At 46.3% G+C, this 27,295-nt stretch overlaps 1 protein-coding gene across 1 annotated transcript in view; it reads left to right on the plus strand.

The window, feature by feature from the left end:
• The window catches only part of SNTB2 (syntrophin beta 2), a 266,934-nt gene that overhangs the window by 217,640 nt on the left and 21,999 nt on the right, over positions 1–27,295 (plus strand). The window contains exons 5-6 of the mRNA XM_078669183.1: positions 4,713–4,909; positions 7,254–7,438. Of these exons, the coding sequence (XP_078525309.1) occupies positions 4,713–4,909; positions 7,254–7,438 (382 nt within the window). The remainder of the gene's footprint in view (positions 1–4,712; positions 4,910–7,253; positions 7,439–27,295) is intronic.

Consider the following 27,295-nt stretch of genomic DNA (forward strand, 5'->3'; position numbering starts at 1 on the left):
GAGGCGAGCAAAAGCGTTCATATCTACCCCTAACTGCTCCTTGCGCTTGGACTCTGAGGAGGCTGCCGAAGGCTGTCCAGGAGGTAATTGGGCCAGAGGCTCTGACAGGTCTTCCCTATTCTCGAGGGGTTGTTGGCACTGGGCTTGTAATTGCTCTGTTTGCCTCTCCAGAGGCACCACCACTTGAGACACTGCCTTAAAGATGGACACCTCCATCACCTGGCAGAAATGATCATCAATAGGGAGGTAAGAAACCTCCTCCTCCTCATAGTGATCTTCATATTCCTCCATACTTGAATAAGGCTGATTGCCAGATTAAGACTTAGGGGCTGTTAAGTCAGGGAAGTTCCCTGTAGAGCTACAATTTACACCACTAAGAGTTAATAGAAAGGCCTAAGTAAATAGAAAGGCCCAGGACCAGTCCTCTCCTTTATTTAACGTAGGGAAACAACTGCCTGGACAAGTCCTTTAATTATGCACAGCATATCTTACCCCTTAATACCAGTGTTTTGCTCCAGACAGCGGCTGGGGATTTCACCGAGCAAGAAACACACAACTACCTTCCCCGGCCGGAGCTCGCAATAGTTTGTGCCTCACCAAGACTCCGCAAACGGTGAATGACATGTTGGCCGTGCAGGGGTGGAGACGTGCTGCTCGCGTTGGATTTCCAAAACGCAGCTCTCCTAGCAGTCAGAAGACCCCACTGCGCCCAGATTCTGACAGAGACTAAGAGTGGCCGCGAAGGAGTGCAGTACATTCCCACGGCTGCGCTGAAAAGAAAAGTCAACCAATTAATGACAAAAGCATAGTGCATTAGCAAGTCAAAGCTCACCATAATACGCGAATATAGTGGTTCATGCAAGCCTGAAAACACCAATTAAACGTGGCTTAAATAGGAAGGCATAAAATACTTCTCAATGCTGCTGGAGCAACGAAGGATAGACTGTCCTCTGGAATAGGTGCATGAATGGACCTGCGCTGATTGGCTGCTGTTGATCTTTGTTCTGTTTCCTGAAGCATCATGGGAAATGTAGTTTTGCTGGCTTTTCCTAAGCTTCTAATAGCTGCTGGATGCAATAAATTGAGAAAGTTGAGACTAATCCTCACCTCTGGTCCTGACATAGTATTGTGCCACCCTAAGGTATCCCTCACCAAGCACAACATTGAATTTTCTTGTAGGGCTGTGTCTTTACGGAATGGCACTGATGTCAGCCAGGATGCGATGGGGAAATGTACACCTACTTAGAAGGAAACCATCTTTCATTACACATGGGTAGATAGCACCGGAAGTCCCTAAACTGTCATTAACTAATTTCTGCTTCCTTATGTTTCATGGGAAATGGCACCATCAATGTAGGCTAGAATATTGGTTGCAGGATCACACGATTCCATGCATGGTGCATCCCTAGCCTCATCGATTTGTTCAGGCAATGTGGAGATTGGCTGTATGCCCAGTTAGCACCTGTTTGGGGAGGGATTTGTTCCAGTGTGACTTTGCACGTGCCAGTTCTGGTAATTCCTGGAATAAAGATATCCACTTTGCATAAGGTATTCCCTGCTTTGTAAAGCGCTCTGATATCTGCAAAGATCTTGTTCGCGCTATATAAAACTTTCAAAATAAAAATAAAATAAATAAATAAATAAGCACCCCATAGCTGTCCAACTACCTTACTACACCACAACTGAATGAAGAGACCTGCAGAATATTATGGCACAAGAACCTGGAGTAAAGTTCCCCAGGGGTATAGCCTACAATAATGCTGAACTTTTCTTTGGGAGCATCTTACCGTTTGTTCAAGCTAAAGCAACAGCTCAGTCACTCCAGATTACAAGGTGGGAGGTCCTCAAAGTCATCAACACTACCAACGATGGCTTGGAATGCGCCATATATTAGTAAATATGGTACATTGCTGCCCTCTCCCTTTCTCACGGTGCAGCAAGTTGTGTTGCGTGAAAGGTTTGTAAATCTGTCCCTAGGTATTCACATGCTGAATAAATATAAAGTGCAGCAAGGCTTTTTTATTTTATCCTTTTGTATGGCTGATTTTTATGGACTCCTGAGATCATTTATAATGTTTATATTTTAGATCAGCCTAGACCAGTATTTCTTACCATTATGCTGCTGTCTGTCTGTCTCTGTTTTTTCATGCATTAGTCTGCCATGGTGATAGGATTCCATTGAAAGGCATTGCTCCAAGGAGCAAATGTCCGGGAATGTCTATTCTGTGCTGAAGTCACCGCGAAAAGAAGGCTTTTTCTGCTAAAAACTTTTGTGAATACCCAAAATGCAAACCTTCGATTTTCGCACAGTGCATGAACAGATCAAGTTTATTTCTTTCAGTCCCTGTGAGACTATCAGAAGTCCTCAGTTTAAGGTTGAATCAGTCAAATCATGACAATATGTGCTTTACTGAGAGCACACAGTAATTCACTTGAATTGCTACATGGGGTGAGACTCTGCACAAAAATATAACACATGGTGCCTGACGGAAGATCATGCTGTAAGTTTTTCTATAGTCCTAAAGGCGTTTGTCAGAGTGCAAGCAAAACCTGGAAGAAAGTCTCCTTATCTACTAGATGGCTAGGGTTGGGCTATCTGTATGAAAGCTTTCTAGAACAAATATCTTAGGATGTACTAGAGAGAGATAGAAAACATGATACATTAAAATCTTGTCTGTTTTTCGACCTAAGGTGAGCAGCTTGTGAGACCTATTTGTTTCACTGCACCATGCCTTTGCGTGCAGGACCAAAAGTAATTTCTCGTCATTGCAAAGCTTACAGCAAACAGCACACACCAAAAACAAGCCAGGCTGATTAATTGGCTTTGTCAATGCTTGTTGTTCAGTGGCGGACCATTCTTACCACTAGCACATGAGACTAAAGAATCGCACAAGGATTATTTCTATCGATCAGTACGATTAAAACTGACAATTTGGGCTGCAATATAACACTATAGGTTGGCATTTAGAAGTTCATTTTGAAGCCTTGGAAAAAGGTCTCAGGTCTTTTTTTAACTAGCCAAAAGTGTTAACTGATCTAATCTCAAAACTTGCTCCGTATCAAAACCAGAATTCCTGGCGAAAGCAGCAATAATAACATTCACTCATCATTGTATAGTGAAATTTGAAACCCAATCAAGAATGCTAAAAGAGTGCAATACGTTTTCTTTCACTTATTAATTTGAAGTCATAAGTTAATTATTTGTAAAGTTGCTATTTTAACTATTAATTTTTCCAGTAACCGGATACCTTAAGCACTTTTATGCTGATTGTCTTGGAGTACTTTCCTTAAATACTTCTAATCGGTGAATTGCCCAGTTTTTTTCCCTGGATGTATGTGTTAGATGAGAGAATTATTCTCAATATCTGGATGGCTATATATTTCTATTTGAATGTAGCTCATACCTATAGAAATTCAAGCCAAATTTAATGTAGCTTTTTGTTCAGGCTCTTCTAACCCGTTACCACCCAGATGTCTTCGCAATGTTTGTTTAGTCTATTTTTTAACAGGCAAAATACCTTCTCTAAGATGGGTTTTGGGGTTATTTATTTATTTTATTTATTTATTCAAAGTTTTATATAGCGCGAACAGGATCCTTACAGATATCAGAGCGCTTCACAAAGACAGGGTAGGGGCAGTAGGAGTCAACAGAGATAATGGGAACAGTATAATAGTCAATAACATGGTAATAACATGGATAATAAAAACATACATAAAACCAATCCATATACAATCAGGTAAGGAAGTAACATAGGACAGCACAAGTCATTGATCCCACTACAGAGGTGTTCAGGTGGATCAGTAAACCAGCGTGTATCATATCTTGGACGGTAGTAAGAGAGTAGCGTAGTAGTGCCCCCAACAAGTAGAGTATAGTGCCAAGGGATAGGGTGAGCAGTGATACAAAGCAATGCAGAGTCTCTGAACCAACATCTATACCGATCAGGAGATCTTGGCCAGAAGGATTCTTTTCACCTCTTTCTTGAAGAGTGCAGTGGAGGAGATCAGCCTGGTTTCAGGAGGGAGCGCATTCCAGATCCTGGTTGCCATTCCTGAGAAGGAGCGCTTGTAAGTTTTCACTTTCCGGAATCTACGAGGTTTCAGGAGTAGATTAGGTTAGGAGTAGGTTAGTTTCAAAACAGCAAATGCAACTAATACAAATTTACTTGGGAACATTCACATGGTTCATTCAGGCTACCACACGTTTTAAAATTTACAAAACAGAGCTGGGTTGGAAAGTAATGGCAATTTTGCAGACTAGCCGTTCATTTGCTTTGAATGAGACAAATGTTCTCAGCACATACACAGATCTTCAGCTGTTTGCCAAGCTGCCCCTTACCGGCCCAGTTTGTTACCGTGTTGGTTATGATTGTTGTGTATTAGAAATGAAGAGAATTTCTGAAATTGCAGAAGATACTAGTGAAATAGGGAGGAAAGGTGGTGGAATGTTTGCAACAGATGAAAATGTTTTGTACTCCACTACTGTATTTTTATATGTCCCACAAGTGTTTGACTTTCTTCATACCCAAGATTCCCAATTTGGATCAAAAACTGGTTACCTGAATGGCCCCCCAAGACTCTGGTATCCAGTAGCTTTAATTTTTGCAAACACACAAAGATCATGTAATCAAATTAGAACACACAAAAAATCTTGGAGTATTTCTAGATTTTCCCCTCATGATTTCAGTCCAAGTCTTCATTTGATTTTCTAGGTTGGTTCACTCTGGTTCTGGACGTGGGTCGCCCTCTATTGGATCAGAGCTTAGCTTTGCCACACGGACAGGCACTCGCCAGGGCATCGAGATGCACATTTACAGAGTGGAGACACATCGGGATCTCTCCTGCTGGACCCGAATTCTTGTGCAGGGCTGCCATGCTGCTGCAGAACTCATCCGTGAAATCTCTTTAGGTAAGCAACCAGGTGTTGCATTGAGTCATTTGTTTGCCAAGTCTATGGTACTTGTGAGTTGGGAGGTTTGCCATTATTTTAACCCTAGATACTGTACTCCTTTAAACAAGCATTTAGAGAGTACTGTTTTAAGACAGCCTCTCTCTGGTTGACTAATAATCCACTGAAATCTTCTATTCAGCTCTTTTCTGCACACACCCCACCAGAGTACCACACTGACTGGAGTTGTTGACATTGTAGCATTTGTAATAGAAAGAGATTACCTGTGTGCCTCATTAAAAGAATTGATATATTGACATTAAGAGAAGCATTTGCTTCTGCCACTGACCCCTTACATCATCTTCCACCTTATAAAGCTTCCACATACTATTGAATAGAATGGATGGAGGGGGCACAGCTCCCAAGTGCTCTTGGAATAAGTGATTTTGTATGAAGGGTCTTTTCTTCACAAGGTGTAAATGCAAACAAAAGTACTGAACAAACAAAAAGACTGGAGGAAATCACAATTGAAGTATACACATTACAACTTGCTAAAGCAGAACTTTGGAGCTCACCGAAGAAATCTCTTCTAGCTTTTATGTTTTAGAAGGCTTGGTGGTATTCTCTGCAGTGAGTGACCGATCTGATTTGTATGAGGGGTATTGAAGTGAGGATGTTCCTTATTAGCCACTCCCCATGCTTTAAAAGATGAGATGTTGAGTGGTGGCATAATTGACCAATTGCTTAATTCTCGGAGGCACCAGTTTCTATATTTTATGCCCAGTGCAGACTCTATCCATCCTATCCCATCCCACCGAGTTATCTTTTTGATACAGTTTTCTAGTTTTGACGAAGATACACACCTTTAAAAAGGTTTGTTCTGCCTATACAATGTACATATGTCTTAAGTATATTCATTAACTCAGTTGCACTCTCCCATATCTAGTTCGATTGACAAAGACTTGAATGTTTGTAATTGCCTTCCATCCGCCCTGACAGAGGCTTAAGTCTACGAGTGATAATTCTTTAATGGATGCTTTGATTTTGCAATAGACAGCAAGACTCTATGGAGGGTGGTGGAGGGTAATGATACCAAAGAACTTCGCTTACAATTCGTATGTAGTTTGTACATCACAAAGTGAATGTTTTACTATTTTGGAGGCCTTCATGCAAAGTTTATAATGGAAGAGTCCAAACACAAGCAGTCTTTTATGAAGTGGACCGTTCAATCAACAAGGTAATCTCTCTGAAATAAGCGTACCTGGATCGGCATTGTACTACATGGCAGCTGCTTTTGCTCAACACATAGGCCATTGCCATTCTGCTATAAACCCTAGCCATGATTCTATGTGGTACCATGAGGATTTTCCTCTGTCTGTATATTATCTACCCAATCCACCTAATCAATATCATACGTCTTTGGGTTCCTTTGGCTGCGTAGATAGTCTTCACCCTAGGTAGAGGCTTTATCACGTTTATTTTGCCTCTAACAATTGCCTGCAGGCCAATGACAAATGGATGTTTCTAAACAGCGTTCAGTTATATCTCTTCAGGATTCAAGTCCTGTTATCTGTCCCTCCTTATGAAGGAAAGCCACAGAAACTCTGGCTTTATTAATTCTCATCTGATTCTGTTTTTTTGGGTTAAAATGAAGATCCTCACTAGAAAAAGAGGGCACCTTTCTAACAAGAGCAAGATTTCCATCTTTCTGAATTTTCCCTTGTAGAGATCTGGCAATAATGTTCAAGTATAATCTGATTTAATAATGTCAACAGCCTCTAGACCTTCCATCAACTGTTGTACCCTCTGCAAAGATTATAGAAAGAAGCTGTGTTTTTGCTAATGCCTTCCGGATATAATGATTACATGACAACAAGAGAAGCTAATCCATTAATTCAAAGGCATCTTGGAACATGCTTGCTCGGAAAATCTGTTAAGAATGCTGCATTGGATTTTTAAAAATTCTTAGATATTTTTATTTCCAAACCCTTTTTACCTGACGGACTGCCATGCCCGGGCACAGTAAGTTCCAAAAGTCAAAAATGTGGTAAAAATGTGCTGATGAGACATGCAAAATACATCGAGTAGGTACTGCCATTTCCTTAAAATAAGAAACCTTTTCATCCAGTGACACAGCTTTCACACAACTCTTCTTGCTATCACTTTGATACAAGCAGGCTGGTGAAGTTTCATTTAGGTGCCTCGTTATATGGAGGAAGTTTGCCCTTTGGAGAGATTTTTGAGAAGCTAGTCTGTCAAGATACATTCTTGGAAATCTCATCCATCAACCTCTTATATGGTGTACTTTTTGTAACTGTTCTTGACTACCACTCATGTTCTCATCTCCTTTTGTGTTCTTTTACAGGCTGTACTTTCAACAAACAAGCAGTGAAACTCACTGTACACTATGAGCATGGCTTTACAGTGTCCCGGGAGGAAGCAGGTGCAGGCAGTGTATTGTACCAATATCCTTTTGAGAAGCTAAGGATGTCATCAGATGACGGCATCCGCAATCTGTATTTAGACTTCGGCGGACCAGAAGGAGAACTGGTGAGACAGCACGCATGTTGTAGAGATGGTGTGCAACTTAAACACACTTGTGTTGTGCTTTCTATGGCCGACTCATTCTCAGAGACCATGTTCTACAATTTATGGAGTTTAGTTGCGGATGCTCCTGTGTCTGAAATATGTTTCATTCTGAATCTTTTGGTATCCCTGCCACTGTGATATCTGGGCAGACACTTTGTATGCATTTGTACATTGTAAACCCCCCCACCCCAAATCTTGACATATATGCACATTCTGGCTAAATACCATTTTTGTTGCCCCTCTGTGTCGTTAGAAACCTACTTATGGTATGCTCTGCTAATTCCTTGCATGGCATAGCTCCTATTCTTGGAACTCTTTTAGGAATATTCTTTACTGTTTTTCCCCATCTTCTTTCTCACAGAGTAGGATTTGCTGCATCCTTGGAGCTTTAAGCCAAGCTCATCATGCCAATATCAATTTACAGCTGTTGAGCCATATCTCTTCTGTGTCTTGTGATAGATGATTAATCGTCTGGTGAGCCCCCGCGCTCAGTATGCTACCTTTGATACAAGATTCCTCTAGCACCTTCTGCCTTGCAAGCAGGGCATAAAGATGATGGAGGAACATGATGGAGGAACCACAACGTTAGTAGGAGGACTTGAAATGTTCTTTTCCCCTCTGTTTTATACCTCCAAGGTCTTGCCGAGTCTTCCTTGACATCTCCAGACAGTGAGGATATTTAAGGAAGAAGCAGCATACAAATATCATGAGGGTCTATTTCATATTGTATTTTTCTTTCCACATTTGGAACATTTCACAAATAAATAAGGCTTGTTCCCTACTAAAAATCAGCACACTGCAGCAAAATACTGCTTTCAAGAACAAAAAGGTAAGTTAGACTAAAAGAAAACACTTCCTACTGGATAACAAGCATTGGCAAAGCCAAAAGGTTTCGCTCCTGCAAAATGTATTTGTTTTGTCAATGTTTTTAGACATATTACACAGCTGTGCTAGCTGTTGTGCAGCATTAAAGTAAAAAAAAAAAAAAAATCCTCGGTCACTGCTGTCCACATCTTTGCTCTTTAAAAGAACAAAAAAGTAAAGCCATGTTGTACAGCAGCTAGCACCACTGTACATGTCTTTAAAATTTTTGACAAAACCAATGGATTTCGCAGAGGCAAAACCTATTGGCTTTGCCAACGCTTTTTATGTTTAGGCATGGTGATCTGCCCTTATTCACAAGATGTTGAGCTGACGCCGAGGCCGGAACTAGTAATTGGAGGCAGCTTCAAGGGAGGAAAGCTAATAATGTGAAAAGTAGGGTTGTGGAGGAGGGGGATCTGTGGATAGCAATGGGAGGTCAGTGGGGACAAGCAGTAATGGGCGGGAGGTGGCTTGGGGATGGGCAACAACAAATGCGGGCAGGGGAGGAGGGACAGGTAGAGTCCCCTGCCTGGAAAATGATGCACTCAGATGGAGTGTTACAGCATAAAATAAAAGATGGGTAGTTAGTCAGCCTGCAAAACGAGGCACTCGGATGGAGTGGTACTGTTTAAAATAAAAGCTGGGAGGAGCGAAGATGACCTGCAGATGCACTGCTATGGAGTGCTCAATAGGTATTTCTTTTAAAAAAAGCACCTTCAGAGTGCATAGCCAGTGGAAGGACACTGGCCAGTAACCGAAAGCGGTACTTGGGCCAATCTATACACCACGGCATGGACAGGCAAAGGAGAGCAGGAAGACGTGCAGAGTGAAAGCAGACGACGTGCTGACCAATCAGAAGCATGTAAATTAGAGTGACATTGGAGTGAACGAATGGTAAGTTCAGGTAAGTACTGGGTGGGTTCTAAGCACCATTTTAAGTTTTTTTTTTTTTTAAATACTAGAGCTTTTGCAAGAGCTGTGCAGGCGAAACCTAAAAATGGAAAGAGTCCAATGTCCAGGGATCCTCTCACAGGATTGCGGAAAGATTAACCGAAGGCCAGCTGCCTGAACTGAAGACAAGATACCTCCACAGGATTCTTGGGTCAGCAAAACGCCTCAAAAACTCAGCACAGTTTTTCCTCAGGGTTTAAGCCAGTAGGTCAGCTATGCTTTTACAGGCATTGTCCTTTGATTTCACCTATGTTTTAATGTATGAAAGCTTGCTCTTTGCACAAGAAAATGGTTCTTGAGGATATTTCATTTTAATAGGTGTTGTAGGTTGCGATTTCCTTTAGAAAACTAGTCTAAACAAAAATGCCTTTTTTGGGGAGAGGAAATGCTTCACAGAGTACTAAAATAGCTTCTGTGTAACTAGAACATGTGTCTGCCTGACAGTCAGTCTCTCGGAGTTGAGAGGACATCACATGAAATCTACACTATCTGCTGGCGGAACTAAGGTTCTTCCTTTGATGCATTCTCCTTTTTCCTTGGGGTACCGCAGCTTCTATTTTCATCATGATCACTAATATTACCTTTGGTCTTGATGATCACCCAGCACATTGGTTGAGGTAAAAACGTTTTTGACTGCAACACGGCAGAAAAACAGATATTTTTTGAATGACTCATAAGAATAACACTTTGTGTAATAACTTTATTGATTTTAATGCTTCTCTCTGCTAAGAAATGTTTGTACTTTGCAGTTTCTTTAACTATGATCAACACTTTGTGCGCACTCCCTTACTTTTTAGCACTGTATGCTCACCATATACTCTGAGTACTTCAAAACTTGATATTCCTCTTTATGGTTTTGGTTATGTTTGGATACAGATTTCTATGTTTCATCATCAGTCATATCTTTCTTCCAATTTTCTTTACTTTACTTGATAGCTTTACGGACTTTGTTGTTAAAACACCATTCACACCCCTTTAAATTTGGGTCTACCGGTAGGTCCTGTACTTGATACATCATATAGTGAATGGGACCCCCATGCTTTCGTCCGGGTTCTTACTTTAGAATTACCCCAAAGATCTATTAAATCAAACGTGATTATGTCCACTCTGACACTGCAGCCGTGAACTAGGGCATCTTCCGATGCCAGAAAATGAAAAAGGCTCATAATTGCTGTGTGAGCTTGATCTGCCTTCGAATCTGCTATTACACGTTACAGCTGGAAGCCACATTGGCCTCTGAGGCCACCACTGCACATCAGCTCTGTGAGCCTGAAGGGTTTAGGAATCCATACCTTCTCTACACCACTGTGAGACTGAACAGTCCGGGAGGTAGCAACTTCTGGAGAGGCCGTGCCAGGACACAACCATGCCGTGTTGCATTCACCCAGTGATGTTGGCATCAAGGTGAAACCTCTGCATATGCATACGGTGCAGGCTGGGTCCACCTCACCACCCCACTTGTGAGTACCAGCAGGTAGGCATTGTGAGGTTTTACCCACGAACAGAGCAATAGAACATAGGTGCTACGCAAAGAAGTAGCACACAAGGACGTCCAACCATCTGCCCAAAGTAAATCCTGGGAAACAATGAGTGACTGAGTTGTTCTTTTAAGCCCCACAGGGCTAATAGTGATATAATTTGCACCTGTGCCTGATTCATGTCTCTGCCACCACTTGAGGCTATAACTCCTACGGTTACCCGGGTAGGCAGAGGATACTGAAGATGGATATAAGAATAAAACCCTCTATTTGCTTACCATAATTGAGTATTTAATTATTTTGTGTTATATTTTTTTTGTTTTTTTAAATTTTTTTTAAACAATTTTTATTGGCTTTTTCAGCATTGCGATATATACAGATGGCATTGCATTTATCCTTATACATATACAGACAGTTATCATTCAATACAAGTATCAGCACGTTACATCTCTTCTAATTTCATCTTAGATGGCAATATACATGTGTTTTCACGACATCCGATGACCATTAGATAACAGTAGTATTAGGTGGTAGTTTGTCACGCGTTGTAACTTTGTGACTATTGCGTCAACCAATTGATATACCAGTAACACCTTCGTATCCCATTTCTTCCAGGTTCCTCTCCCACCCCCCCCCCCCCCCCCCCTTGTACCCAACCGGCACACCTATATGGTAGCTTAGTTGTAGTTCATCTTATGGGCTTGTCTCGGGGTCAGTCAGTTCTTGTGGGGGTTCACATAAATTGCCTCGATAGTCATTCCATTTCCCCCATATTTTGGACCATTTTCTGGGGCAACCTCTGTGTACATAGACCGCCCTTTCCGCCACCATTGCTGCATCCATATCATTCCCCCATTGCGTTCTTGTGGGTATTAGGTTAGACCCCCAGTTCCTAGCAATATTACGTTTAGCCAGAGCCATGCCTAGCGTAGCCCATGTCTGCAGTCCTCTATTAAGATCTGTAGGTGACCAAATATTCAGTATGCAGCACCTTGGTTCTGGCGATAGCTCCACCCCACTAGCTTCCGAGATCTCTGACATGAGTTGCGCCCAGTATGTTTGTATTTTAGGACAATCCCATAGTATGTGGTAGAACGTTCCCTGGAGACCACAACCCCTCATGCAGTTAGGTTCCGAGATGTGTCCCAGTTTGTGTAAGAGGGTGCGAGAAAAGTATACTCTATGTAGAACCTTTAGTTGTATAAGTTTCAACCGGGAAGGGATCGAGGCGTCTCTTGGAGAAGCCAGTGCATGCAGCCAGTCCTCGTCGTCTATATCCCCGAGTTCCACCTCCCATCTACTCCGAAGTACCACCGTGGGGTCTGGAAGATTGTTTAGTAGTTTGTTATATGTGAGTGATATCGCTTTCTGTTGTAGATGTTCAGTCAGGAGCCTATCTTCCCAGGGGGAAGAATCGGCCAGTGTGGTACCGATTGGAATGGCCCCTTGTAGCGCATGCCGGATTTGTGTATAGCGATAGAGCTCAACATCTGCCATCTCGTATTTTTCTTTCAGGGCTTCGAATGTGACGATAGCTCCCCGGTTCCACATATCCCCAATTTTGGAAATCCCAATTAGATCCCATTGCCGAAAGCCTTTAGTGTTTGCTAATGTACCTAGGCTCCGTGTGTCCCAGAGCGGGGTGGCAAGTGTGAGTACCCCCTCCCATCCCAGGGCTCTCTGTGCTATGTGCCATATCTTGACAGTGTGGGCCGTTGGGCCCGTGAGAGTATGCCTTCGTTTGTTGGTGTATAGGGCTTTCATCAATTTATCTGCGAGGAGGATAGTTCTATCAAGGCTGTAGGCTGGTTCCTGTTGTGGAGTGTGTAGCCATTGATTAATGACTGTTAGCTGGGCAGCCCAGTAATATAGTTCAACATTTGGGAGTGCGATCCCTCCATCATACCAGCTGCGGACAAGTTTGGTCTGGGCTATACGAGCCGGTTTCCCGTCCCATAACAAAGAGGAAATTTCTGCTTCAATGGCTTTAAAATATGAGGGAGGGATCAGAAAAGGAGTATTTTGTAGTGCGTAGAGGAATCGTGGAAGCGAGAGCATTTTAAAAAGTGCTGCCCTTCCCAACAATGTCAGCGGAAGGAAGCGCCAATGTTTCACGTCCGCCTTGAGCCTCTGCAGGGGCTTTGACAAATTTTCCTCCATAAAGATGGAGTCGTTCGGCGTGACACATATACCGAGGTATCTGAACCCCCTGGTCGCTGTTTGTACCGTGCAGGTGGGAGGTAGTAGAGGCATTTGACCGTTTAGGATGTAGAGAACCGACTTTGTCCAGTTAATCGTGTAGCCTGATATTTCTCTATATTTCTCTAGGAGGGCGATTAGGGATGTAGTTGGGGACATTAAGTAAATCAGCACATCATCGGCGTATAGGGATATACGGTCTTCCCAGTCTGGCTCCCACGTGATCCCACGGATCAGTGGTTCCATGCGTACTATCACCGCTAGTGGTTCTAAGATGAGCGCGAACAAGAGCGGGGACAGTGGGCACCCTTGTCGTGTACCACGACCCAGTGTAATCGTACGGGAAGTGTGGCCATTGGCAACTACCTGGGCTAAGGGGCCTGTATAAAGTAATTTGATCCAATTACAAAATTTGGGGCCAAAACCCATCTTCCGGAGTACCGCAAAAAGGAAGGGCCATTCCACGAGGTCAAACGCCATGGTTGCGTCTAAGGATAGGATGGCTGCGTCTTCTTGTAGTAGTGGGATACGGTGAAGCACTCCATTAAGACGTCGCAGATTGAGCGAGGTATTCCTTCCGGGCATGAAGCCCAATTGGTCCGGGTGAATTAAGGTAGTGAGGTGTGGTTGTAGTCGTAGTGCTAATAGCTTCGCCAAGATTTTGGCGTCTGTGTTCATGAGTGATATCGGACGATATGAAGATGTTTGGTCAGGTGGTTTGCCAGGTTTATGAATTGCGATAATAGTGGCCAAGCGCTGATCTTCCGTGAAACTACCTCGTGTTAGGCAGTCATTATACATGGGGAGCATGTTAGTGAGGAGTTGTCGGGCCATTGTTTTATATAGTTCTACCGGTAGGCCGTTCGGCCCCATTGCTTTGCCTGTGTGTAAGGCTGCTAGTGCCTTCCCCAGTTCCTCTATCGTTATGTCATCCTCTAGGGTTTGGGCGTCCTCTTGAGATAGTGTCGTAAGTGGTATGTCTTGTAGGAATCTTGTACTGTCTTCTTCTGTCACCCCACTACGGGCAGTGTATACCTGTTCGTAATATGAGGCCAGTTCCTCGACTATGTCTTGGGGGGAGGTGGTGTGTGTACCATCTGAAAGCGTAAGTTGGGCTATCCACCTGTCCGCTCTGTCTTTCTTCTCCAGCCAGGCTAACATTTTCCCGGTTTTATCTCCGAGCTCATATATTCGATGTAGGGTGTCAGTGTGTCTAAGTTTGGCCATATCCTCTGCGTATGCCCTGTATTCGCGCGAGGATAGGGTGAGTGTCCGTGCTGTGTCATCTGTGGGGTCTGCAGTGTGAGCTAGTTCCGCCTCGAGTACGGCTGTTTCTAGGGCTTCTATGGTCTCCCTTTGGGTCCGTTTATGTCTCGTTATAGTGGAGATGGCCTGTCCTCTAATGACCGTTTTATATGCTTCCCAGAGGATGGATGGGGAATCAACTGAAGATACGTTTTCCTCAAAGTAGTGTGTAGTTGCCGTGCGTAGAGCTTTAGCGATATTGGGATTTTTTAAGTATCCTGGGTAGATTGGGTAGATTCTCTGTCGCCTTGCTGGCTGTGTGGTGTACTCCAGCTGTACTGGGGAGTGGTCTGATATCCCTCTCGGTAGATGTTCTATGGAGAGTATCATTTCAGGGGGTATTGCCAGTGTCAGTATATAATCTATTCGGGAGAGACTGTTGTGTGCTCCCGAGTGGAATGTGTAATAGTGGTCAGTTGGGTGTTTAATCTTCCACATATCCACCAGCCCCATTGCGTCTTGGAATTCTTTAAAGAGATGGCACGGCCTAGACTGTGTCCGGGGAGGCTGGAGTCTTTTGTTGTGTTAAGTACTGCATTAAAATCACCCCCAATGATTAGGTTCCCCTCTGGCAGTTCTAGGAGCAGTTTCCCCAGATCCTGAAACGTTCCGTGATGTAGTGATGGAGGGACATATACCGTGAGAATGTTGTAATCCCACCCTTCCCATTGACATGCGACCGCCGCAAAGCGTCCCTGATCGTCCGCCCAAGTGCGTTTGGTTATTAAGGGTGCATTTTTGTTGACGAGGATTCCGACTCCTCGGGATCCAGAGGAAAACTCCGCGTGTATGACCATTTTGAAGCCCCATCGGTTTAGTGCCTGGCTAGTTGTACCCGTCAGGTGTGTTTCCTGCAAAAGGACTATCATGGGCGCCCTCCGTTTTAAGTATTGTAGTACCAACCCCCGTTTAATTTTATGACCCAGTCCGTTCACATTCCAGGAGAGAACTGTTAATGAGGGGGAGGTCAAGTTATGTAAGTGGGACTTAGGACTCAGTAAATCGGTATCTACCATAACTTCTAATATGCAAGTATGTCCATGGAGGTACGCAGTATGGACGTGCCAAGGTCAATGGCAAGCCGATGCCTGGGGGGGGGAATCTGGGTGTCAGGCCATCGTGTCGTGAAGTGGATGAAACGTGCAGAGCGAGTGATGAATGTACGTTGCAGGCTGGCCTCGGTCGAGGCATCGTGTCGAAAAGATTGCAATATAACCAAGTTGAGTTTAGTATGCTTACATGCGTGAGCTATCCAAGCCTTGAACATAAAACAAGAACATAACAAATACTTCAAGTGTAAATCCCAGGCCCCCCTCCCTGCCTAGTATACAAAAGGGGGGACAATGGAGGACAATATTTACCGGGGTCCAATGTACGTGTCCAGTAAGCAATATACAACAGTTGTACAAGGTTCCCCAAGGGAGGGGGAGGTAAGGAATGGAAGAAGGAGAGAAACAGCCACTCTCAGGAGTGTACAACAGGGAATCAAGTAAACCCTTAACGGAATAAGGATGCCTCACACAATTAGAAGGTTGGACAACAATAGCCGTCCGTCCGAATAACTGTATTGTGTCATCATTGGCCTCCTGCTCCAACGACAAGCTGGCGGTGCAATGCCTGCCGGGTAACACGTAGTGCTACTCTTTTGGTGGAGTTCTTTTATTCCTGGCCAATGGGTGCATGCGTGTGAGGGACCTAAGAAGTGCAATTGTGAGCGTGAGTGGAAGTTAAAAATAAGTCAGTAGAGTCCATTAGAACATTTTTAATAGGGTGGCTCACTGCTTAATTAAAATTGATAAAGGGAGGGGTAGCGAAGCGCAACAGTAAGGGTGATGTGGCTTCGTTCGACCCTCGCCTATGGTGTGGTCGACATGTTTCACGCCAGTTATGGCGATTCTTCAGGACCTATGGGTGCTCATCAAATAATGCGAAATCTCCCCCCAATTGAAGAAACTTCCATATACAACCTGTGTATCAAGGCAGCAAGTGCTACTGCGTTGGTCCTTGCCCTAAACCCTTTGATGGTCGGGCCCCACCGACTGTCCCTGGGAAGGCCTGAGCGGCGGGGAGTCCCCTTGATTGCTCTAGGCTGAGGCGGGTCACAACCTACCCATCCCACGGCGGCGGTAGAGCAGGACAGCCGGTCCCTGCCTCCCTGCCCGGTGGACAAAGAACCGTCCACCTCCCCAACTGAGCAGAGTGCTTAAAGTCCCAACTTTCGAGCAGTGTTCGTGGGGGTGAGACTTCTGTGAACTGTTTCGAGTCCCTCTCTTGGGAATGTCATGCAATGTCTGTTTAGATTATCGTTTCTTACCTGCATGACGGCCCTCACCTGCGATTCAGACCTCACCAAGTTCGATCAGTATGTGTATGACCATGCAATTCTTCAGCCGGTGGTAGCCCCTGAGGCTGTCAGTGGACATGTTCGTGGTACAAAGTCAATCCTCCCGAATTCCCTGCGTAGTGTGGTGAGCACATTACAGCGTTTGCATTGGGTCTGTCCCTGTTCATTCGGTTTCGTCGGTCATCTGTGAGCTCCCGCTGTTGAGATTCCGCCTGGGGTCGCGATTCTTGGGTCCTCTAGCCGGTCTCCAGCCCTCCAGCCAGTCCTGGGCGTCTCGTGGTGATTCAAAAAACCAAGTTTTCCCTTCTGATTCGACGCGGAGTTTCGCTGGGAAAACCATCGAGTATTTGAGTTCACGGGCCCGCATTTCTTTCTTTACCTCTGTGAATCCCCTCCTTTGTTGGGCCACTGCTGCTGTGTAATCCGGATAAAAGTTGATTTCGGAGTTGTCAATTTTGAGCGGTGGGCGCATTCTAGCTTCCTGTAAGATGGCGTCCCGGTCTCTGAAATTGAAGATGCGCGCCAAAATGGGGCGAGGTGTAGCTCCCGGTTTGGCCTTTCCTCCGGGTACTCGGTGGGCCCGTTCTACCGAGAAATAATTGGAGAGTCCTCTGGGTTTGAGCTGGTTTTGTATTAGGTCCTCTACGTAGAGGTCCAGGGCTGGACCGCCCTCCGTCTCCGGCACACCTATCAGGCGTACGTTATTACGCCGGGAGCGTCCTTCTTGATCGTCCAGTTTGCCCCTCATGCCGGTATTGTCCTTCTCCAGTTGTATGACCCTACGTTGTAGGTCAGACGTGTCCCCTACTAGTCCAGTAGTGGTCTTTTCCACTTCTCCGATTCGATCAGACAGCTTTGCCAGGTCCGCCCTTATCAGGGACACGTCCGTTGATATGGTGCCCATTGAGGATTGCATCACTTTCAGGGTTGCCATCACGTCCTGGAGGGTGACCATATCAGTGTCAGTAGAGGCTCCGATAGGCTGGGGTGATGCTCGCTGTGTGTCCCCTTTCGGATTGTCCGGCGGGTCCTTGGTGTAAGCAAATTTGTCCAGCCTCATTGTCTGTTGTCCCCGTGTCCCCCTGCCACTCATGGTGTGTCACGGAGTAGGCGTATGGTGTGCCCTTAGCTATTACTGTGATGTGGCAGGGCGGTGGGCTCCGAGTGGGTAGAACCAGACTGTCGTGCTCTGTAGGCGAGTGGTTTGGCGCCACTGAGTGCAGGAGCTGCCGTGGATTGTGCTGTCTAGGCTGGGGCCTCTTCGTCTTAGGAGTCAATGTGGAAGTTGGACAGGGTATTGTCCGCAGTTATGTGTGATGGCGGGGCGGCCAGATTAGACGTTTGGGTTGCGTTCTGGTCCCCGTTTCCCTCCGGCGTGCCTTTTCGGTCCTGTAGTGCCGTGACAACCTTCGAGATTGTATGGTGATTGGGGAGTCGCGCGGGTAAAGGACGTTCAGGCGCGATAGCCGGCAGCAGCCGCAGGAGGTCTCCCTCCGCAGGCCTGTGGTCGCCGGCGCTTCCCCGGCCCTGCTGGCGTGTTCCTGTCGCAGGGGCCGCACTGGTCGGATGCCGGTCCGGAGTGTTCAGGATCCCAGGTAGCGTGCGGGAGTAGTTTTCGGGGCTCACCCGTGCAGTACGGACGCCCCCCCGCATTGCTGCGCACTTGCCTGTTGGAGTCCGCTCCGCACTTTAGTCCCCGGCTGTAGGCGCGAAGAAAGGCCGCAGGGCGCACCTCGCTGTAACTCCTCGGTACAGTCTTGTAGCGGAGGCAGGGTCGGCCTGCTGTGCACCGGAGAGGGAGTTCTTTCAGGCAGTGTCGAGTATGGATTGCTGTATTGCGGATCAGTGACCGGATTTATGGCGAGAGGGCTCCTCAGTCACGGAGCTCCGTTATTGTGCGGCCATCTTAGCTGGCTGCTAGCCACGCCCCCCTATTTTGTGTTATTAAAGTGTTCGCTTTTGCTAAAGGAGGAGCCTGGTCTGGAGATTAAGTTGTTGGTTATTGATTTCTGAGCACTTGTCCGACTCAAGTCCCCCACTACCACCATGAGCAGACTGCAACTGCTCATACCTGCTCTTCTGGGAGTCCAGTGCAGAAACATTTTTCTGATAGATACATCTGCCGTGTGGATTCCTCACCTTGTGAATATCCCCCTTACGTCAGCAACGTTCGGAAAATTCTTTGTAGCACGCCGGCGTAGACTAAGTCATAGGAGCACGGCATCGCGTGCGACTCCGTCTGATGTCACTGACTCCTTATTAGGCCCACGTTGGCGTGATGACATCAGTTCCCTTTTTTCCGCGTCGTCGACGCTAACGGTTTCTGGGATCTTCTGTGATTCAGAAAGCAACTTGTTGCTATTTTGTGTTACTGTTTCTCTGTCGAGTGTCTTTTCTTCGTCGAGGATGTCGTCGAGGAAGACGGGGTTCAAACAGTGCAGATCGTGTGCCCGAATGATGTCTATTACCGATCCACACGACGATTGTTTGTGGTGTCTTGGTTCGGACCATGATGTCAAGAGCTGCCGATCCTTCTTCAAGATGAACCCCAAGGCTCTACGAGAACGTGAGGCAAAACTTCTGCTGGCCAAGGTGAAAGGAAAAGAAGTTGGTAGGTCTTCGAGGTCAACATCTAGACGCTTGAGGTCGAAGCAGAGGTCGCGATCGAAGTCGAGGTCGAGGACGGCTTCGAGGTCGAGGTCCAGAGTGAGGTCAAGGTCCAGGTCAAAGTCGGCTTCGGGTCATGCTTCGGGCTCCTCGAGGAAGAAGCATAAGAGGAGGAAGCATAGCACAAGACATCACTCTGGCAAAGAGTCTTCGGACTCGAAGAAGAAGTCTTCATCACGAAAACATCACAAGGACTTCGTGTCACCTTCACCTGAGCGATCTCGTGAGGTTTCCCCGGATCCGGAGCAAGAACTGAATCCGGATTCGCATCATTCTTCTGAGCATGAATAAGACGAGGAGATTCCTCGGGCACCGACTCCGGTGGAAAACCCAGAGGGTCAAGAGGGTCAGGAAGAACCGATGCCGGAGCAGCCTCCTTTGGAGCAGCCGATCGGTTCGTACCCTCCTTTTCCTGGTCCTGGACAGGACCCCTCGCATTTTCTTAATGCCATGTTTGGAGTTCATTCAAGGGCAATGTACGCTGGAGCACCGGTTTGTCCTATGGGTCCGTTGTCTTTTAACTTGGGTGTCCCTCAAGCTTACGCTCCGGCACCTTTTATGCCGTTTATGCTGACGCTTTATACACCTTGGCTCGGTACGGCGCCGCCGAGGTAATCGACTCCGCGCACGGCTTCGCCGACTCCGGAGCGACCTCGAGAACTGGATCGTGGTACGGCGCCTGTTCGAGATTCTCGTCCTCCAGCTGTTCCGGCTCCTCGTTCGACGCCGGCTTCGGCTCCGTCGGAGTCGTTACCGGATCCGACGACTTCGGTTCGTCTGGAGTGGTCGAGGCGCAGGGCTCAACGCCTTATGGAGGAAAAAGAGTACGAAGCTCCTGAAGTAGAGGAAGCAGAACTTCTTCTGGATCAAGAGGACTGTTTTGAGGACCTGCATAGTGCTAGTGGCCTGGAACTCTCTCCTGAGTGGGGTTTGCCATCAGCCTCTGATACACCATCTAAGGACGTGGCACCCTACCATGTTGTCATTAAGAAGGCTGCGGAGCTGCTCAATCTGTCTTTGCCTACCGTTGAGTTCAAGCCTAACGTCCTCACGGAGGTTTTACATTCGCCTTCCTCTATTATAGAGCCTACACTTCCATTCACTGAGGCTTTGACTGAGCCAATAATGGAGGTCTGGAAGAGACCATTGACTGCTCCTGCGGTGTCCGGGTCGGTGGCAAGACGTTATAGGGTGGCACCTGGTAACCCTGACTTTCTTTCTTCGCATCCTTCTCCGGAAAGTCTGGTTGTGCAGGCAGCTTGTTCCAAGAGGTCTGCAGGTTCTTTTCCACAGGTGCCAGCAGATAAAGACTCTAAAGAAATTGGACCAGTCTGCCAAAAAGATTTTCTCCTCGGCTAGCATTGCACTTAAATCCACCAATGCTACTTGCCTGCTGGGGAGATATGTTCATGCTTTGATGGACTCTGTGAAACAGTTGTCAACTAAGCTTCCGGAGGAGGACAGAAAAAATTTCAATGAAGTGGTCTCTGATACTCAGGCAGCAGCCCGCCAGGTAATTCAGAGTGGCATGGACACGGCGGACTCTGTGGCCAGGATAATGGGCTCTACTGTTGCCACGAGAAGGGCCGCATGGCTTAAGTCTTCTGAATTTTCAGCAGATGTACTGTCTACTTTAATGAATTTACCATTTGACGGAACTGACCTCTTTGGAAAAAAAGCGGACGTAGCTTTGGAGAGGTTCAAAGATAGCCGGGCGACGGCAAGGTCTTTGGGCCTGCAGGCTAGAGGCTCTACCACCAGGAAGTTTAGGGGATTTGGTAGATCCACTTTTTGTCCCTATAAACAAGGCCAGCAGCAGCAACAGCAGAACCAATTGTATAAGTCATACAGAGGTAGACAAAGGAGTCGTGCTCGTGGACGCCAAGCCTCCTCCTCCTCTACTTCCTCCTCCAACAATCATCCCCCACCCGCAGCAGCAAAGCAGTCCTAGATCCGCCATTCCGGATCATGCGGGTCCTGTAGGGGGTCGGTTTACTCATTTTCTACGGGTTTGGGAATCGGTTACATCAGATCTTTGGGTTCTCAATCTCGTAGAAAATGGGTATGCTCTTCCTTTTCAGGAGTTTACCTCCCAATTACCGTCCTTGCCAAGGTTATTGTTCGGAGGACCACCTGCTTCTTCTGCAGGAAGAAGTCCTGGCACTGTTCAGAAAAGGTGCAATAGAGGTGGTTCCAGAGCAGGAAAGGGGTCAGGGGTGCTACTCCCGGTATTTTCTGATTCCCAAAAAGGATGGCAGGTTACGGCCGATCCTGGACCTCAGAGTTTTGAACCTCTATCTCAAACAGGAGAAGTTCAAAATGCTCACACTTGCACAGGTTCTTCAAGCGCTGATGGAAGACTGGATGGTGTCGATCGACTTGCAGGATGCGTATTTTCATATTCCCATCCTGAAGTCGCACAGAAAGTATCTCCGTTTTACGGTGGGATCGCAACACTACCAGTTTGCGGTCCTTCCTTTTGGGCTTACTACTGCGCCTCGAGTTTTCACCAAGGTGATGGCTGTGGTGGCTACACATCTCGGAAGGTCGGGGGGTTCAGTATTCCCGTACCTGGACGATTGGCTGATCAAAGCGGAATCTCCAGAGACAGTGCTCCGTCATCTGCAGGAGACAACTCAGTTGTTACACAGGTTGGGTTTTTCAATAAATGTACCCAAATCTCACCTGGTGCCCTCCCAGCGCAACCTGTTCATAGGTGCTGTACTGGACACAACTGTGTGTCGTGCATTCCCTCCCCCTCAAAGGATTCGCGACATTCAGGAAATGATTCCCTTGTTCTGCAATTGAGCGGTTGTTCCAGTCCTGAAGGTTCTTCGCCTGCTCGGTCTGATGGCTTCTTGCATTCTCCTGGTCAACCATGCACGCTGGCACATGAGGGCACTCCAGTGGTGCCTCCGCAGGCAGCTGTATCAGCACAATGGAGATCTCAGGGAGTCAGCCAGGATCTCCAGAGAAACTGCGGTGGATCTGTCTTGGTGGAGCGTGGAAGGCAATCTGTCTCAAGGGAAGCCTTTTCATCTACCTCCTCCGGTGGCCACGGTGATAACGGATGCGTCCACTCTAGGGTGGGGTGCTCATCTGGGGGATCTGGAGGTCAAGGGTCTTTGGTCTCCAGAGGAAAGGTTACTTCACATCAACCTTTTAGAATTGCCGGCAATACGTCTAGCGCTCAAGGCCTTCCTTCCTTCCCTTCGCGGTCAGTCAGTTCAAGTTCTGACGGACAATACGACCGCGATGTGGTATATCAACAAACAGGGAGGTGTGGGGTCGCGGTGTCTCTGCAGAGAGGCTCTGCGTCTCTGGTCCTGGGTTCAGGACCATCAGATTTGTCTGATGGCAAATCACCTGGCCGGGGTTCTGAACGTACGAGCAGACAGCCTCAGTCGGCAGTTCTCGGCCGATCACAAGTGGAGGCTCCATCCAGAGGTAGTTCGCTACATCTTTTGGATGTGGGGAACCCCTCGGGTGGATCTGTTCACAACTCGTGAGAATGCTCACTGCCCCTCATTCTGCAGTCTCCAGTTTCCGATGCAAGGAGCCTTGGGGGACGCGTTTCAGTTGAGTTGGAGCTCTCAACTCCTTTACGCGTTTCCTCCCATACCTTTGATTCCTCGGGTTCTGAGGAAGATTCGTCAAGACCGGGCCCAAGTTATATTGGTCGCCCCGGATTGGCCAAGAAGGGTGTAGTACACAGATCTTCTCCACCTCTCCTCTCACCCGCCGCTTCGTCTCCCTTTCAGGGCAGACCTCCTCTCTCAGATGGAGGGGCAGGTTCTACACCCCCACCTCCAGACATTACACCTTCATACCTGGAGATTGAACGGGGCAACTTGAATTCCTTTTCTCTCCCTCACGATGTGGTGGATGTCATTCGTTCTGCCAGGCGTGACTCCACTAAGTCCATCTATTCTTATAGGTGGTCTAACTTCGTCTCTTGGTGTGGGGAGAGGGCTGTTGACCCTTTGAAGGCTCATTTGTCTGACATTTTGCAGTTTGCACTTTCTCTGGTGCAGCAAGGATTTGCTGTTGCCACAGTCAAGGGTTATCTTTCGGCTTTATCTGCATTTCTCTGTTTGCCGGATCAGCCCTCTCTTTTTAAGTCTCCTGTGGTTTTAAGATTTTTAAGGGTCTCACTAATAAGTTCCCTCCTACTCCTTTTATTGTTCCTCATTGGGATTTGAATCTTGTGTTAACCTATTTGATGGGTTCTCCCTTCGAATCCTTACACAAGTGTCCCATGAGGCTTCTTTCTTTTAAAAGGTCTTCTTGGTTGCAATTACCTCGGCAAGGAGGGTAAGTGAGCTTCAGGCTCTTAGTTCCAAGCCCCCGTTCTTGACCATTCATGCTGAAAGAATGGTTCTCAGGACCAGGGCTGCTTTTCTTCCTAAGGTGGTAACTCCCTTCCATCTAGGACAATCCATTACCCTTCCTACCTTTTATCCTCCCCCTCACCCTTCCAAGGAGGAGCAGAGGCTTCATCGCTTGGACCCTAAGAGAGCAGTCAGTTTCTATCTCGATAGGACTAGAGACTATCGTGTGGATGATCAGCTCTTCGTGGGTTTTGCTGGCTGCAAAAAGGGCAGAGCGGTGCACAAGCGCACACTTTCCAGATGGATAATCCTGTGCATCAAGATTTGCTACTCTCTGGCCGGTAAGGACCCTCCTGAGGGTATCAGGGCTCATTCAACTAGAGCAAAGTCTGCAACATCCGCTTTGTCTAGAGGTGTTCCTGTTGAGGACATTTGCAGAGCCGCGACTTGGGCCTCCCTCCACACTTTCGCGAAGCACTACTGCTTAGATACTGAGGTGAGGAGGAATGGCCACTTCGCGCGTTCTGTCCTCCAGGATTTCCTGGTATAGCAGGGTGGACACCCTCCTCCGGGAGTGGGGACTGCTGTGGGACTCTATTCACAAGGTGAGGAATCCACAAGGCAGATGTATCTATCAGAAGAACAAGTTACTTACCTTCGGTAACGCTTTTTCTGGTAGATACAGTATCTGCCTGTGGATTCCTCACTGACCCACCCACCTCCCCGTTTGTCCACTCTGCTATACCTGAGTTTGTGGATTTTTATGTATATTTATATTTATATATGTTTATAAATTGGGTTTTTAATACCTTTGCTACGCACTTTGTGTGCAGTTTTGAGTTGTATGTACTTTGTACACTATGTATATGTATATCTGCTGTCATTGGTCCGTCCGGGTGCCTCGAAGGCATGGAAAAAAGGGCGGAACTGATGTCATCACGCCGACGTGGGCCTAATAAGGAGTCAGTGACGTCAGACGGAGTCGCGCGCGATGCCGTGCTCCTATGACGTCGTCTACGCCGGCGTGCTACAAAGAATTTTCCGAACGTTGCTGACGCAAGGGGGATATTCACAAGGTGAGGAATCCACAGGCAGATACTGTATCTACCAGAAAAAGCGTTACCAAAGGTAAAGTAACTTGTTCACTAGGCCCCCTTTGCAGAGACTTAAGACAGACCCCAGGACACCAGTGGCAAACCACCTCAACTAGCACAAGTCAGGCCCAGTAACCCCTGTTTGCCCTACGAACCACCAAATGGGGGTCAGGTGTGTGTTGTGGTGCGATGATTTCATACACTTAATTCAGGTTATCCATCGTTAAGATCCCCCACATGTACTTGGCCACTAATGTCCTCTGTGGGCTTAGTGGAAATAGGAGCTTCTTTCTCCTTTTTTCTGCCTGACCACCAGCTTAAGCTTTTAAAAAAATCTTTCTGATGACCTCCATGTACCAAGCCTGTTTAAGCAGGCCAGCCTGTGGTATACATTAACAACACCTAAACAAAGTTTTATAGTCAAGGATATGTTAAAACCTGCATGGCTTCACACCTATTCTGTGTTGTGTTTTGATAAGATGTCAGGGCCCAGCAACAGCCAATGATTGGACGCAGGTCATCTGTATGCAGTATATGAAATGGAGAGTGGCAGTTCACCCTGATTGGTGGTTGCTCTGAAGCAGTTTCATTTTGAATGATTGACTTCCTTCCAAGGCTGGAGCCAACTTTGGAATTGTGTAGCAGTTTGCCTGGAGCCCAACTGCCATAGTTTCAGAATGTAAGTTGACTCCCTTACCTTAATCAGAGGCTCACCTTTTGAGCAGCTTTCTACACCTCTGAAGTGAAAGGTTAAGACTACAGGCAAGAAATATTAGCTATCTCCTTTGGAGAAGTAGGGACAATAGACCATAGACATTGCTGATGCTGCATATTCAAAAGGAAACATACGTCAACTACCAGAGGGCAGCATAAGTCCTCCTATTGAGTGTACTCTGGTAAGAAGTTTTGCAACTTCCAATGCCAGAGGCTATACTAAATCCTACCACATTATAAAGATCAAAGAACAGGAAGCTATTGTGGCTAATATCGATCCGACTGCAGCCTGCCTGGGTGCACCTTCCATCCTCTGCACTGACCAGATGTGTGCCATCTAACATCTATGACGTCACAGGAAACCATGACCCTCCTTTGTGACACTCTGATGCGTCATTATTTGCGTGCCACACAGAATTGTGACTGTTCTGGGGTTGCACTGCCAGAAGAATCCAGTTGCACAGATCAAGCTTACCCAAAATGGAGTAAGAATTTCAGATTGTGGTGCTTGAGCACCTCTATCAAAGCAGGCACTGCACTTTGGCTACTTTTCCATGCTACCCTTTGTGGCAGGTTCAAATTACATGCATTCTGTCAGCCCAGTAATTGATATAGTCTATGTTGACCCTTACCAGTTAGATATTCTATGTATATCACTCCCCAAATTATATATTTTTTCCTCATATGGCTAACACTATCTTGACATGGGTTTATAGTGAATAATACAAGTTTAATTGGAGGGAATACTGGTAGCGGAAAAGTGGTGGGTCGTCATAAGGCACAGCTCCCTAGATTCCCCTGAGTCTGTTTCAGACGTGCCAGGAGTTGTCCATGTAACATGTTAGATGCTCCCACTGGACTTAAATACTGCAGCTGTACCCAGTGGGAATTATGTTTATTGTAGCCATGATTTGACGTGTGAAGAGCATTCTGGCTAAGAAAATATGGTGGAATCCACTAATGTCATATCTCCCTGAATTCCTATTGTGTTCTTGATTTTAGAATTGCCGTTGATTGGTAGGGTACTCTGGTTGCAGACAAACCCAGGGCAAATATACAACAGCCACTCACTTAGAAAATTCAAAATTCTCAATGTTCAAACACAGAATCCTTACCTTTAAGCTAGAATTCAAGAGTCCATGCACTGAACTGCGAACTGATAAATGGGCAACTGCCCAAAACGTGTAACTCAAGTTAAGCAACAACAGTAAGTAAATGTGGAATATACAAGTACCACGAGAGGAAAGTGGAATGTATACAAATATGTGAATGAAAATGTAGAGAATGCAAAGGTACGTGTGATCCATCTAGCTGTGTGTGTGTGTGTATGACTACCTTAACTATTTTCTCCTCAAATGCCTTCACTTTTTGCAAAGTGCCTCTCTTCTGAGAGAAAGAAGGCTGCCTCTGGCCACGTTCTGTATTTTTGGTCTGCTTACCTTCCTCACGTTCAACTAATGAATGCAAATGTTTTTAGAAAATGGAAAAATGAGCATTAAAGTACCATGTGGCATTCATCTGAGGGGGAAGTTACAAGATCTCAGTGTGGAGGAAAAGAAGAAGAAACATCACAGGATGACCAAATAATGTGCAGTTTCTACGGAGTCTGCGCGCAATCCAGAATAGGATTCTCTGAATAAAATCTAGGGAGAATAAGAAGTATCTCCACCATTAACACTCTGGACACTGGTACCGATCAACATCATGTGTCTTGATGTTTAAGCAGGACTCTACACCAATATGCTCACTGTCAAAGGTGAGATTGGCTGTAGGTATGGCACAGAGAGCACCATCCACTGAAGTCCTCCTCCACTGGTCATAGCCAACAGATGTCAAAACACTCACCTGCGACATCGAAGCGTCTGCTGACT

The sequence above is a fragment of the Lissotriton helveticus genome, chromosome 12, assembly GCF_964261635.1.
Source record: "Lissotriton helveticus chromosome 12, aLisHel1.1, whole genome shotgun sequence".
In the NCBI taxonomy this organism is placed as follows: domain Eukaryota; kingdom Metazoa; phylum Chordata; class Amphibia; order Caudata; family Salamandridae; genus Lissotriton; species Lissotriton helveticus.